Raw genomic sequence first — 15005 nt, 5'->3', positions numbered from 1 at the left:
TGTATTCTCTGGACTATAAGCCGCACCACAGGACGCATCACTCAGAAAAAGCAGAATGAAGAGGAAAAGCATAATTAGTAGCTCCGGACTACAAATAGCAGGACCAGCCAAATTATGAAAAAAAATTGCAACTTATAGTCCAGAAAGTACAGTACTTAAAAAAAAAAGTACTTTGAAAAGGTCAGTATGTTAACATTGGAAACACCTTAAGAGATCATATTGTGGTTACAATTATACTTGCTTACACTGACAGAACATGACAGAACATGGCATATAGTTTATATTTGCAAGAGGCCACGTCCTGCCAGCTTTTGGCTTCGGACCAAGAGGATTTCTGGATGAACCTGAAACACAAACATCAGGTGAACTTGGAGAACCACATACAAACCTCGGAGGCGGTTCGATCGTCTAATAAAAACAGTCTATGTGTGCGTACTGTTGACACAGTGACACAGAGATTATATTAACTCACTGCCAGGTCTAATCTTCTTTGCTTCTGTCTCCTAGGAGAGTCCTAACTAAACCTCAACAGGGAAACATTTGCATTTGTTCAGTAATGTGGAGAGAAAGAAATCGATTGCAGGTCAGCAGCACGAAGCACACCGACGTATCGGCAGACGCCAGGGAAGAAGAGAGAAAGGCATTTCTGCTGAAGGCAATTAAAACGAATTTGTTACAGAATTTCCTGGTTACAAGCACCAATTTCTCTGGAATATTTAAGCGTGTTGGTGCATGTCTGACAAAACAACGTCACACCGTGTTGAAGCACGCTCCGAAAGAAGGTTTGACACGTGAACTCTGTTATTTAAGGAATTTTTACACCTAATTTCTTTAGAAAACAGATAACGGGTTTATCAGATGCTGCATAAGTGTCTATTACTGAAGAATGCTTCATTACTACCATCTTTTTTCTTGTGCTTCAGCTGACATCAGCCACTTATTGACTGAGAAAAGATGTGCGTGATCTTTAAACAGTGTAAAAAAATCAAAGCAGAAGCAGAGCCAGATGTTGCACCATAACAATAATCCACAAAATACCAGCAAATCCTCTAAAGACTGAATCAGGAAAACATTTTTTTTGTTATCGTTTGTGTAATGGCAAAACAGTGTTGTTGTATAAGTGGAAGTAAATCATGTTTCTTTCCATGGCTAAAACAAGAGGACATCAAAATGTGTTCATAAAGAACTCAATGTTTGGGATATCATTTTTTCCCACCTACTGCATATTATGTAGTAGACACATTGAGTTGTAGGCTGAAGTGTATCTTTTCAGTAATTTCTTCATTCCAGTACAAGATGCTTGCAACACACAAGATGATACAGGTAAGTACCAGCATGGTGGCTCAGCTCGGCTGAGGATGCTTATAGGACACCAAGACTGAAGGGGGACATCTTGGAGAAAGTTCAGTGATGTTTCCTATTCTGTATTTTGTCACTGAAAGCCATCATGAAATGGCAGGAATATTGACAAGGGAGTATGTGTTGAGTGTGTTTGTACAATTCCAAAGTCAAAGGTGGTGCAAAATGGCAGGGCCAACATCCTGTGGGAGTTCCAGGCCGACACTGACAAACGCATTATGGAATACAGAGGTCATGGAGATGCTCAGAAAGGTAAATTTTCTTTATTGTAATAAAAATACACAGCAATGTGTAGCAAATAGCACTCCAGCTCCACGAATCAAAAAAAATTACTTTGGGATGTTATTGATTGTAGAGGGGAGATGACAGCGGATTCAAATAAGTAATCCAGAAAGGAAACTATGATGACTGTCTTGACTAAAATTGAAAAATAATGCATTGTAAAATCCACAAAACCTTGTAAATGGCAGCTGTTTTATACAAGTATGAACAAAAACATTTCAAATATAGTAATGGTATTTAGGAAGAAGCAGGAAAGAGTGGAAAATGTGAGTCTGACCCATTCATACGTACTATGTTAAAGGGCTGTAGTGCTGGAAAAGTGGAAAAAAAGAGATGATTTATAGTCTCTGTGTCAGTGTACAGCGTTGACACGTTTGACAGAAAACAGTAAATACTGATTAAAACTGTCGATGGTTTATGTCGCCCTCTGCTGGACAACTCTGAGAGGCGCTCATGTTTACATTATGATTGGCTAACATTACCTGTAATATTAACGTTTTCTGTTACAGAAAACAGAAAACGCCTATGTTCAGGTTAATAAAGGCTCATATATTATATATATAAAAATATAACTTTTAATATGGAGTCAGGGCTTGGTGAAGGTAGTCCAAATTATTTCCACTCTTCATTTTTAATATTATGTTTGTGTATTTAGTAGAATTGTATTTAAATAAGCGACTTTTATTGGGACATTGATGGTAAAAAATAAAAAAAAAATCGAGCCGGTGACGTCAAACGTGTGCGCTTGAATTCGACCACGTGGTGACGTTTTTGCAGAGGTAGCAAAACATCCGCATTGACGCTCGCGCGTCCAGTCGGCGAAGCACGAGGAAACTTTTCCACGCATCTTCTCTCCAAAGCAAGAAGCCGCCGAGGTTCTCCCATTGCGGGTATTTCCTCCAGACCATGCCCCATGACCCCGACCTTCCTCCGGCGAAGAAATTCAAGCCGGGGTCCGTGTTTTCCCGCCTGGAGAAGAGCAAACCTGGAATGCTGCTGCCCAGAAAGGGAAATGTGACCACACCGATCGACGTCCAGAGGAAGCAGCTCCCAATCTACCAGGCGAAAACTCGGCTAGTGAACGAGCTGAGACAGCTTCATAATGCTATAGTTATAGGTAAAACACAGCCAGAGCCGCTGATGCACATTTGTTTTCAACTTTTTGTAGTTTGGGGGAAACATTCCTGCCGTCGTCGCATGTCTTGAGCAGATAATGCAGTTCCTGCGGTTTTTGTCAATTTAAGCACGACCCATTTCCGTTCTTTTCAGGCGAGACTGGCTCCGGGAAGACCACTCAGATCCCCCAGTACCTGTTTGAAGCCGGCATCGGCAGGCAGGGCTTGATCGCGGTCACCCAGCCACGTCGGGTCGCTGCTATCTCCCTGGCAGCCCGGGTGTCCGAGGAGAAGAGGACTCAGATCGGGAAGCTGGTATTGCGTTGTTTTTAACAATATAGCCAGAGTGACAGACCAACACAAAGTAGTGCTTCAAGATTCACAGTGTTAAATATTCACTCCCCTACACACTTATACCCTTTAATAAAATTTAGAGTCACTGTTGTCTCCAAAAATGACTGATTTTACTCCACCTTAAACTTTATTTCATACTTTAATTACTGCACACAAAACAGACAGTATGTTAACATACTAACAGTTAAAGTGCAAAAAATATTGCAATTGCAACTGCAATACAAATGAAATCTTGGTGGCAGCATTATGCTGTGGGACAGTGGTGGTTGTGCGCTCAGCAGTCGTTCATCCACTGTCGTGTTTTTGAGTCGAAAAAAATGTTTGAAATTAACAGGAAATGTAAAAAATATCACTCGATAATTATGTGTTGCTGAAAGGTTGGAAAATGAATACATGAACACCAACTAGAAAGTCTTAAAAAAATGCAAACATTTTAAAAAGACTTGAATAAATAAGAAAGCCTTATTGCACAATTAAAGCCTGGTAGCCGCCAGGCTTATAATACACTAGGCGAAACCGTGGTGTCAAACTTATTTTCATTTTGGGTTGTATCAAAATCATGAATGTCTGGTTGTGCCTGAATGTTTTGATGAAACCCGTCAACAAACTGCTAAAATCCCAATAACTATCCATCTCTGCATTTGACAAGTACTTTCTAAAATGAAATAATATTGAACATCTATTCATAACGATGCAATTTGCAGATAAATTGGCCGTTTGCAGATTAAAAACAGATTTGATTTTTAATATTTAAGCACACCACACTGCTGTTATCTTGGAAGTCTCACAGTTGCATGTGTACTACTTCTGTAAGGTTGGCTATACGGTGCGTTTCGAGGATGTCACCTCCCCCGAGACGAAGGTGAAGTTCATGACGGACGGGATGCTCCTGCGCGAGGCCATCGGAGACCCCATGCTGCTGCGCTACACCGTGGTGGTCCTGGACGAAGCCCACGAGCGCACCGTGCACACCGACGTGCTGTTCGGCGTGGTCAAGAGCGCTCAGCGCAGACGCAGGGAGCTGAACAAGATTCCACTGAAGGTGAGACGCCTGCTGTCATTTATTGTGTTTTTTTGTTGTTGTACCTTTTAATCAAAAAGCGTCTGAAAAGCAGCTCCTTTCTGCAGGTCATCATCATGTCCGCCACGATGGACGTGGATTTGTTCTCGGAGTACTTCAACAAGTCGCCTGTGCTGTACCTGGAGGGGAGGCAGCATCCCATTCAGATCTACTACACCAAGCAGCCCCAGTCGGACTACCTGCAGGCTGCACTCGTTTCCATCTTCCAAATCCATCAGGTTGTCCTTCACTCTCCAGTTAAAAATTATAAATCAGGACTTGTTGGCCGGAAAAAGTAAATAAAGCCAGTTGTTTTGTTAAATGATTCATTCTGACGAGATTTTCTGTGCTGCTTTTTCGCAGGAAGCACCGCAGTCCCACGATATCTTAGTGTTCATGACAGGCCAGGAGGAGATCGAGGCTCTGGCCAGGACGTGCAGAGACATCGCAAAGCATCTTCCTGTCGACTGCGGCCCCATGGTGGTCGTCCCTCTCTACGCATCGCTGCCCCCAGCACAGCAGCTCAGGGTCTTCCAGCCAGCGCCCAAGGTAAAGCAGACGGCAAACAACGCAGGAAGCTGGCTGTGACGTCTGAAGCGCTGAACGGTTCCTGCTTTTTGTTGTTGCGCAGGGCTGCAGGAAGGTTATCCTCGCCACCAATATCGCAGAAACGTCAGTCACAATCTCTGGGATCAAATATGTCATCGACACGGGGATGGTGAAAGCCAAACGGTTCAATCCTGGTGAGAGGCTTCAGTCTCATGCATGTTTTCATACATAACCTCTTTAACGTCCCCATATTTTAATCACCTTACAGTTAGAAATGTCATTGCATTTTTTTAAAGATTATATTTTGTTTTCTTAAATAAGTGGGGCCAGAGTCCTGGAACTTTTTAGATATAGCAATGGTTCAGCACACCTTAATCTCGGCTGAATCACCTCCTTGGTTCGTCAAATTCAGCATATCTAAAATCTCCAGGACTTAAAATAGACTTTGGAATCATGTACATACATGCTTGTCAAACAAGATGTTGGCTCTAACGTCAAAAACAATGAAAACAATGGTGGAAAAAAGAAAATTCAGATTTTCCTAAAGTTAAATCTTTAAAAACAATTCAAAGACCAGATAAAGTCGATTTATTGCCCAACAGTAATTTGTATATTTTCACAGTTTTTAGAATACACATAATGCCACATAACCTCCTTGCTTCCGATGTGTTTTGCCTGTCAGACAGCGGTCTGGAGGTGCTGGCCGTCCAGCGAGTTTCCAAGGCTCAAGCATGGCAGCGAGCCGGCCGGGCTGGCAGGGAGGACGCCGGCTTCTGCTACCGGCTTTACACCGAACAGGAATTCGACAACCTCACCCCCATGACTGTGCCTGAGATCCAGAGGTAGGACGCAGAGCCTCCTCTGCTGGAAATTCTGAATTATTCAGGTCAGACTGATGGAAGAGGGTTTTCTACTGCAGCTTTTCTCTCCTGTGTCTGTTCATATCCTCCAGGTGCAATTTAGCTGGTGTGATGCTGCAGCTTATGGCACTGGGCATTCCTGATGTGATGAACTTTGATTTTATGTCCAAACCTTCTCCAGGTAAGAAGCGGTTGCTTTTTTTCTTGTTGATTTCTATTTTTTTTCTTTTATGCAGTGTATCTGTTAGTATCGCTGTGTCCCTGTTTCACCCAGAGGCCGTCCGCTCTGCTGTGGAGCATCTGGAGCTGCTGGGAGCTGTGGAGAGGAAGGACGGCCAGGTTCTCCTCACTGCTCTGGGCAAAAGGATGGCCAGCTTCCCTCTGGAACCCAGATATGCCAAGGTGCAATGTGCTTTTATGTAGGGCTGCAATGAACGATTACTTTAATTAATCTCAATTATTCTAATGATTAATTGGATTAAAAAATATTGGTACATTCCACAGATTTTTCATTTAACCTCTTACGCCTTTTTTGAAATACCTTAAAAGATGCAAATAAATAATTCAATTCCTTTTTAATTAAGGAAATATTTTGTTGCTAAAAATGCAATAATGTGTCATTCCTTTTTCACTTGTAGCAAGGAATGGATCTGCAGCCAAGAATACTACGAGGCCTCAGGCATTTATGCTTGGTTCTTAGAATTAGCACACAATAGGGATTATCTGTTTAATTTTGGATTATCCAATTAATAATCGGATAGCAAAAGATGCTCAATTGTTTTTTTGTTGTTGTTTTTTTCACAGAATTTGAACCAGATGAAGCTAAACCTCCTACTTTGGAGTTTTTGTTAGAACATATTTATAGTCAAAGAAGGCTTTTTTTTTTTAACAGTTTTGGCTTACTTATTGCTCTGAGCAATAAGTAAGCAATGTTGTTTCAGCAGATACATGTATGGCTGTTTTTTTGAGTTAATATACTCCCATTAACAATTAATCATTTGCTAAATTAGATGACGATTAGTTCTATAATCAGTTAATCACCATTGATCAGAATGATCATTTCAGCCCTGCTTTTATTGTAGACTTAAAACAAACGTGAGGGAACATTTGGAACCAACATGAACAAAATTCAAAGCAAACATATCTCACCGCTTCCTCGTGCGGGTTCCTCTCTGCCACAGACCATCCTGCTGTCCCCGGACTTCTCCTGTTCCGAGGAGATCCTGAGCATCGTATCTCTGCTGTCGGTGGACACCGTCCTGTACAACCCTCCGGCCCGGCGGGACGAGGTGCTCGCGGCACGCAAGAAGTTCACTTCCAGCGAGGGAGATCACATGACCCTGCTAAACATCTACAGAGCTTTCAAGAAAGTCGGCGGTAACAAGGTGGGCGCGACGAGGAGAAATTCTCCCAAAAATGTCCAGAAAGACCACAGCTAACCCGTTTGAACTGAACCATGTTGTGTTGTAGGAGTGGTGTCGGGAAAACTTTGTCAACAGCAGAAATATGGGCCTGGTGAAAGACGTCCAGGCTCAGCTCAGAGAAATCTGTCTAAAGGTACAAATCTGCTTATCAGAATCGTGTCGAAGAGTTACATTTCAGTAGTATATTTTATTGTTTTTATGTGAACTGTGCGATTCCTGTTTTGTTGTTAAAATAAGATTCCATGTTCAGATTGGGCTTCTAAAATTTCTGTACTTGTAAAATTCAGGAGAAATGTTGTCTGTGAGAAGTCGGACAGATACCAAACAGACCGGCACCCACCCTAGGGATTAAACCGTAATCATGATTAACCACTTGTAGTAACTCACCAGTTGAAAAAATTCTGCCATCACTGTCGCTTTGTCGCGACGCACGTGCCTATAAAAGTTACCATTCTACTATGTCGCCAGAATAGCTTAAATTATGTGAAACATGGTATTAGTAGTAAGCCTCACTTTTCAACTGCTCATGTTTGTCATGTTATGTCTTGGCATTAGTTTTAGCTGCACCTCAGTATGTTATCTATCAAAAGGCTTTACTAATGACACAAAAGTGAAACTCTATTCCAACTGTCAACAGCCCTATAAAGTCAGTTTAAGCTGCCGCTACATCTATGGTGTATGGGAGTGAAGTCAAAGTACACTGACGAAAAAAGGCTCTCTTCTACTATTACCTCTGTAACGGAAGAGAGCGGTGAAGGATTTTATGGAGTTGATAGTATTGAAAGAGGACACACAGACGATGTACAATGGTATAACAACAAATTTTCTTACCTCGGAAACTTTATGCTCACAAACAACGGTTGTGGCTGCATGACAGTGTGGATGCTGACTCCTCTTGCTCAGTTATCCACATGTTGTGAACCGTGTTTTAAAGTTGCCAATTAGTTGTTTCACATCTACTGAAGAGGATTCAGGGAACTGAAAAAAAGAAGAATTCAGACTTTTTTATAAAATGCCAAAATACTGAGATTGATTGCATTGATTAAATTTTTTTTAATCAAGGCATTTTTGAGAAGAAAACAGAAACTGTTTTTACATACACTTTCATGTTACTATTACTCTCATAATGGTGATTCCTTTTTGAGAAACCATGACTAAAAGGCTTTGTTTGTCAGAAAAGTATGTTTTAATGGGATGCATTGTGATGTTTTCTCTCTTTCTCTGAAGGTAAGTCAGGTTTTCCAAGACTAAAATGCGATGAAATTTGTGATCTAACCGTTTTTCATTTTGCTTGGTCAGACCAGGTACTTCATCTTTTGACTTAACAAAGCACTCGTCTTTCCCAGCTCAACCTGAAGCTCGAGTCTTGCGGAGCCGACACAGGGAATGTTCGCCGCTGCCTCGCCCACGGGATGTTCATCAACGCCGCCGAGCTGCAGCCTGACGGAAGCTACCTGGCTCTGGAGACCCACCAGGCCGTCGCCATCCACCCGTCCTCCGTCCTGTTCCAGGCCAAGCCGGCGTACGTGGTCTTCAACGAGCTGCTGCACACGTCCCGCTGCTACATGAGAGACCTGTGTTTGGTCGACGCAGACTGGCTGCTGGACGCCGCGCCGGAGTACTTTGGCCGCAAGCTGCACCTCACCAGGAGCTAACAGGACTGCACTCTTGAATAAATGAGGGACTTGTAAACCTTTTGGGGTCCACTTTTTCCTTGCTGACATTGGACAAGAATGTCTCACTGCAGCTGTACAAATTGGCGTCTGTTGACTTCCTGCAGGCTCCGGCGCCACACGACAACGTTTGTTTTGGGTTTCTTTTTAATGAAATCTGCTTCAGCTCTTTCAGGATCTGCAGGCATTTCAGGGACACAGAAATGCCCTACACAGAAATGCGCTGGTGTAGAGTTGGCAGGAATCAGAAGAGCCAAACTTCTGGACGTCGGCTGCACGTTTCAGTGTAACTGGATTATAGCAATGACTGCCTTCAAAACAATAGCTTGAAGATCAGTGATGTCCTCAACTTTATCAACAGGTAGTTTTAAATTTATAAGGATAGTCCTTGAGAATTTTCTGCAAAGACAGTAAAATGTGTCATCAACTGTTCGACAGATCAAAAATTCACATTTGAATTCAATGAAAATATTTCCTTTTGCTGATTGAATGGCTACGTTGGCTCGTGCATCTAAAACGTATGACATTGCATGTGAGAGGATGTGGCGTGCCTTCTCTCTTCATGCTCTACTCAGTGTGTATTGGGACAGATTGTTACCCAGCCAACACACAGATGATGAGTTACTGTAGCTGCTGAACATCTAATGCATGCAGTGCATGGACATGACGGTAGAAAAAAAAAAATGAAATATAAACTATACGTTTTGTTGAAAAATTTAAATGTAATTTTTTTACTGTGGACTCAGGTTTATACAATATATATATATATATATATATAATATGTGTGTGTATATATAATCTGAAAAAATGCATCAAATTCCAACTGCTGCAGCTAATGTATTTTGAGGTTCCTGCGGATAATTAAAACTGCAGTTTTGTTTTATTTTATTTTGACTGAATTTCTAAGAGATTACTATTACTGTGATGACTGCAACTAGAAATGAAGCTTTTGAGGTTTCAAATACTTCATGTGCATGCATGTAGTTTGTAAGAACAAGTGCAGGTATTGAATGAATTCATAAACTGTCTATTGTATATGATAAGAATTTGTTATAGTCTCGCATTACCAAAGTTGTTTCTAATAAAAAAAAATGGTTTCCACTTGTTCTAAACGCAAGTTTATAATGTGATAGTATTAAATTATGTCCACAAAACAAAATTAACTGAGATACTATTAATTTAGTAATCATATTTAAGATATGAAAACGCATCTTGTAGGAAGTGATGGTACTGTTTTGTGATCAGACACATGACCAAGTTGGAAACATATCAGTTTTAGTGCGAGGAGCCATTCTAGATTAGATTTGTTATTGGATATTTAAGTGACTGATTGCAGGGCCGGCCCAAGGCTCTATGGGGCCCTTAGCGGAATCTGGTTTTGGGGCCATTTAGTTCTGCTAACAATGGACTGGCTGCAATCAGCAGTCCGATCATTAGATCATTCACACACCTGCTATAAACTTACCTCATCTCTGGCAGAGCTGTTTACATTACATACATGTATAATAAGATGCATTTATTGGCCAACTGATTTATCGACCAGTTAATTTCTGGGCACCAATTTCCCTCATTTTGGGGGATCGTGATCAGCCGATACTTACATGTGAAGCTGATCTTATCCCCTGATCTTATCTTCGTCGGCAAAGGTTTAAAAATCAGCCTCTGTCCTCTTCTGCTCTGCAGTGAGAGGTTTGACTGACAGACCAGCCCACCAGGTCTGAACGTTTGCACTAAACAATATTCACCCCACTGTCGCCACACACACACACACATATATATATATATATATATATATATTATATATATATATATGTATATATATATATATATATATACTTTTTTGCTATATCGGTAACCAGGGATCGGCCAGAAAAGTGCAATCGGTGCAGCCCTACTTAAGATGGACACATATTAATGACATTTTTTGATTCAATACATTTCTCTTGCGCGTTACTCCAATAGCTAAAAATAATTAGTACCAGGTGAGTCTTTCTCCCCTGAGAATGTGGGCCGACGGCAGCTCGTTACCGACGAACCATGCGGTACCTACCGCGGCCACCAGGGGCCCCCCAGAGCAATTTATTGGTTTTCTTTTTAGCAGTAAAATAATTTCTTCATACATAATCAAATATATATTATTGCTAAAAACAAATCACTTCGTAGTGAAACTGTGTTTTTTATATTATAATGACAGAGATTATTACAAAAATAAAAAAGCTCCACTGACGGGGCCCCTGAGTAGCTTTGGGGCCCGAAGCGCCTGCTTAGTTTGCTTGTGCCTTGGACCGGCCCTGAGTGACTGAAGCAGAGAATGGTCGAAAATTATGAAACCATCCTGGCGGAGCAGAAGCACCGCTTAATGTAGTATCTATTGTAGCCACAGGGGGCGCTAATTAGATTCTTCTTTTTAAATAAATAGTTTTATTTATTTTGTTTAGGTTTCTCTTTCTTATTTATACGTTGTAAATCGCTGATAGGTTCAGATAAATTTTGGATAAACGGAATATTTTTTAAATCTCTTTTTTTTATCGTTAAAGTATTACTTCCGGTGCAAACGTCAGAGTTAAGCTAGGTCAATGTGTCCTTCCACACGTGTCGCGTGTTTCTTGTAGTGGCAGTGGGAGTCGTGAGGCTCACAGCGGTCTCTTTGGTCTTAGGCGTGATTATCCTGTTTCTAAAAAGGTTCTTACATCCACAAAGCCATGCTGAAATCTGTTGCCCGTGCGGTGGGAGCGGCTGTTCGCCTTTATTCAGTCGCTCCGTCAGCAGCGCGAGCCCTGCCGCTTAGCTACCCGGCGTTGCGCTCTCCAGGCTCGGCGACGATTCGGCCGTTCACCCGCTCACTCTGGATGTTGAATAACAACGGAGCTTCGTCGGGATACAGGCCCAACCTGTTGAGCTCGAAGGTTTTAAATCCGTCAGTGTCGTGTGGATGTGGAGGACTACACACAGAAGGTAACGTTGATGCATTTTATCCATTTAGTGGCGTTAGCCAACCAATTGGCTTTTTAGTTGTGTAGTAAACATTAAACTATGGAGCCTAATTAAATGCCATCTGTGGGGCTCCTAAAAACACGTGAAACGTAACCTGTGTAGTGTTCGTGTCTCATGTAAAGTCTAATAGCATCCTCATGCTAATTAACTGCCTTTTACCTGGAGATTTAAATGTGTTTTTAGCTAGAACTGTTAACGCTTAAAAATGAAAAGTACAGCACTACGTTTACATGGTTTATTACGTGCTAACAGTAAAGTGAGGGTTAAATGTCACTACAAGGACGTCATTGAAATTGATGTAGGGCATCTATAGCATCCTGGATAGACGCGTTGATCAGACTTGTTTTCTAAGGGCACTTGTGTTAGTGTGAATGCAATCATATTTTGATAATTGTAGTAATTTTATGTGCAATGAAAAAGGTCATTCCACTGTTCCTAAATTAACAAATATTTACAACTGTAATTTAATGACATATTTGTGTCATATTTCAATTTTAATACATAGAATTACACAAAAAATATAGAATGACCACAACTTTGCTGTTCTATTTTCAAATACTAGGACTTGGAGTACAACAGCCTTATAGTAGCTGGTCTGTCTTAATTTATCTGTTACGTATTTAAAACAGGTGACAAAGCGTTTGGTGAGTTCCTGTTGGATGAAATCAAGGAAGAGAAGAAGATCCAGAAGAACAAATCTCTCCCCAAGATGTCAGGAGGCTGGGAGCTGGAGATGAACGGCACAGAGGCTAAACTCACAAAACAAGTTTCTGGAGAGAAGTAAGAAGGCCAATATTTCTATTAAATGTCTTTCCACTAAACCAGCTTCATGATTGAACCAGTTTCATGGCTGTTGCATTAATGTAAATGCTGTTGGTTTCTCTATGTCTGCCTCCGCTTTCTGATGAAAGTAGTTCTATCCTCTGACTCAGCCCAATTGGTGCTGTTGGTGGCTGCAGTTTAAAGGAAGAAAAAAACAGAAGTAGGTTTGGGAAAAGTCATTCTTCTAATGTTAATCATGTGCCTTATTTCTTTCCTCCCCTATTATAGAATCACTGTCACATTCAATGTCAACAACAGTATTCCGCCCAACTTTGAGGAGGAGGTGGAGCAGGGACAGCAGCAGAAATCTCCTGAGGATGAGGTGAACCGAATCTTTTTTTTTTTTTTGTCTTCCTGATGTAATAATTGCTGGCTGTTTTTAGATTTCCTTATTCGCCCGAGATGTAGAATGCTATAGATATCTGTGAATATGAACGTTTGCCTCATGACAACTCTGTTTTCATTTTACAGCCAGAAATTGTGTCAACACCCAACTTTGTGATTGAAGTTACAAAACCGGGGGCCAAACACTCCCTGGTGTTTGACTGCCATTTTCCTGAAGATGAGGTAAAAATATTTAAATAAGATTTTTAAAAAGTTGTATTTAACTTAAAAGTTGTTTTTAAGTTAACTTGGGTATTCTTCACAAGTCATGGGAGTTTTAAACTTACATCACAATTGTGTGAAAAGTCTTAAATTCAACCCACTGAATCTTCCAGAAGCCAAGATATTAAGTATCAGTTTTTATTTACTGCTTCTGAATTACAATTTTTTTTGTGTGTGTTGTAGATGAGCCATGGTGAGGGTGAGGAGGAGAGCGATATCTTTGCCATCCGGGAGGTCAGCTTCCAGCCGGAGGGAGAATCAGACTGGAAGGAGACCAGTTACACACTCAACACAGACTCTCTGGACTGGGTATGAGCAGAAACAGTGAACTTCATGCCTGCTGTGCAGCATAGTACGTTGAAAAACATTTATTTCGAGCTGCTGTGTCTGTTTTCAGGCTCTGTATGACCATATGATGGACTTCTTGGCTGACCGCGGGGTCGACAACACCTTTGCTGATGAGCTCACGGAGCTGAGTACAGCCATCGAGCACAAGGAGTACATCAAGTTCCTAGAAGATCTGCAAAGCTTTATTAATTGCAAGTAGTGTCGAACGAGATTGTCATAGTTCTTAGTGTGCAATCTAACAAGGACAGTGGTATGACGCAGTAAAGCACTCGGGGATGGGTGGATCTAAAACCACAAAGAGACTGAGTGGGAATCTTGCCAGCAGCCACTATGTTGCAGTTGCTCTGTTATTATGGCTTAGTTTAAACCAGATCATTCAAATTTGTCTGGACATCATCATGACAGATGTCAGAAACCATCATTGCTCTCGATTCTTGCAGAACCTGACTCTGTGGCTGTGGATATTTAATGTGACCTGATCAGAGTTTTCCTTTAATAGCTTATTTTGTGTTCCGGTCTCCAATCATCATGTCATCATGTCTTCCCCTCCTCGCTGGCCAGGGAACAGAGTTCTTGCTAAGTGGTTGTAGTTTGTCAGATTCAGAAGGTCTGGTAATGGCTGTTCTGTAGTGTTAAGCTGGAAAAACTGTTCAATAAACAATTTGATACCCAAATGTAAATTTAATTTTCTCTATGAACATTTTACATATAACGATATTAGAGGTTGTTCTTCCCACTTGTTTGCCTCGTTGGTGTGTCAGAATAGATCTAGTGATAAATGTTCAACAAGATGAGTAATGCATTTAGATTTTAATTGGAGCTCTTGCCCCTAGATGTCACTATATCCCACATAAAGAACACTGAAAAAAAGGTTCAGGGTAAAAAATTGTTTTGATAGTTTGTCCCTTTTGCCTTTAATCCATTGCAAGAAAACAAAAGGCTAATGTACATTTAAGTAGTGAACATACTAAAAAAGACTTAACCATTAGTTCTACATCAACTTTATTTTGTTGCATTTAGTGTTTTCCTTTCATAGACTCCCTACAATGAATGAGACTGTAGCTTTTATTTTCAGCTGTAGCTCATAATTTATTTATATGTTGAGAATCAGAAAATTTGTGCAAAAAAAATTCAAAACAAAAAAAGCAGGTGAAAGTTTAACAGTTATGTTAAATTTGGAGCACTGAACTAAAGAACCAGTGCATCACACATTGCATGTTTTTGTTTTTTTTATGTTGGAATTATTTATTAGCATAACTATTTGGAAATTATCTTTTTGTAATCAATATATAGACTCCCATAAATTTGTACTTGCAAATGTGTATGCCTACCTACAAATGTTCTGTAATTTGCCTGAATATAAATAATTTTTTGGGGAGGGTTAAACTGAACTGAATTTTATTTTGACTATTTTCTTCAGTAAATTTGAAAATCTGTAATAAATCCAGGTAATTTTTGGAGTTCAGGATTATAAGTTGTAAAGTGACATTCAAATGGCAATATTTGTGTTTATGGTGCCATGCATTTACAGCCATATAAGTATGAGTAATAGTTTCTTT

General features: G+C 40.6%; 2 protein-coding genes across 2 annotated transcripts; both read left to right on the top strand.

The window, feature by feature from the left end:
• Positions 1-2432: 2432 nt before the first annotated feature.
• Positions 2433-9777, top strand: dhx33 (DEAH (Asp-Glu-Ala-His) box polypeptide 33). Its single transcript, XM_055043987.1, has 12 exons — positions 2433-2758; positions 2911-3071; positions 3925-4152; positions 4239-4409; positions 4534-4719; positions 4802-4913; positions 5402-5561; positions 5672-5760; positions 5854-5981; positions 6761-6964; positions 7050-7136; positions 8350-9777. The coding sequence occupies exons 1-12, from the start codon at positions 2548-2550 to the stop codon at positions 8656-8658; spliced, it is 2046 nt and encodes a 681-aa protein (XP_054899962.1). The 5' UTR covers positions 2433-2547; the 3' UTR covers positions 8659-9777.
• Positions 9778-11238: 1461 nt separating this feature from the next.
• c1qbp (complement component 1, q subcomponent binding protein) lies at positions 11239-14946 on the top strand. The gene is made up of 6 exons (XM_055043298.1): positions 11239-11631; positions 12300-12450; positions 12721-12814; positions 12964-13059; positions 13282-13407; positions 13496-14946. Exons 1-6 carry the CDS (start codon positions 11379-11381, stop codon positions 13643-13645), a joined length of 870 nt encoding a protein of 289 aa, XP_054899273.1. The 5' UTR covers positions 11239-11378; the 3' UTR covers positions 13646-14946.
• Positions 14947-15005: the final 59 nt, after the last annotated feature.

This window comes from Poeciliopsis prolifica, unplaced genomic scaffold (assembly GCF_027474105.1).
Source record: "Poeciliopsis prolifica strain line A6 unplaced genomic scaffold, Auburn_PproV2 SCAFFOLD019, whole genome shotgun sequence".
Classification (NCBI taxonomy): Eukaryota; Metazoa; Chordata; class Actinopteri; order Cyprinodontiformes; family Poeciliidae; genus Poeciliopsis; species Poeciliopsis prolifica.
This window is presented reverse-complemented; position numbering and strand designations above follow the sequence as displayed.

Bases quoted from the DNA above. Each gene is read 5' to 3' on its own strand.
- c1qbp (XM_055043298.1), top strand. From the start codon at position 11,379: ATGCTGAAATCTGTTGCCCGTGCGGTGGGAGCGGCTGTTCGCCTTTAT. The intron at 13,060-13,281 runs GTAAAAATATTT...TGTGTGTTGTAG, and splicing joins GCCATTTTCCTGAAGATGAG to ATGAGCCATGGTGAGGGTGA. The intron at 13,408-13,495 runs GTATGAGCAGAA...GTCTGTTTTCAG, and splicing joins ACACAGACTCTCTGGACTGG to GCTCTGTATGACCATATGAT.
- dhx33 (XM_055043987.1), top strand. From the start codon at position 2,548: ATGCCCCATGACCCCGACCTTCCTCCGGCGAAGAAATTCAAGCCGGGG. The intron at 2,759-2,910 runs GTAAAACACAGC...CGTTCTTTTCAG, and splicing joins TCATAATGCTATAGTTATAG to GCGAGACTGGCTCCGGGAAG. The intron at 6,965-7,049 runs GTGGGCGCGACG...GTTGTGTTGTAG, and splicing joins AGAAAGTCGGCGGTAACAAG to GAGTGGTGTCGGGAAAACTT.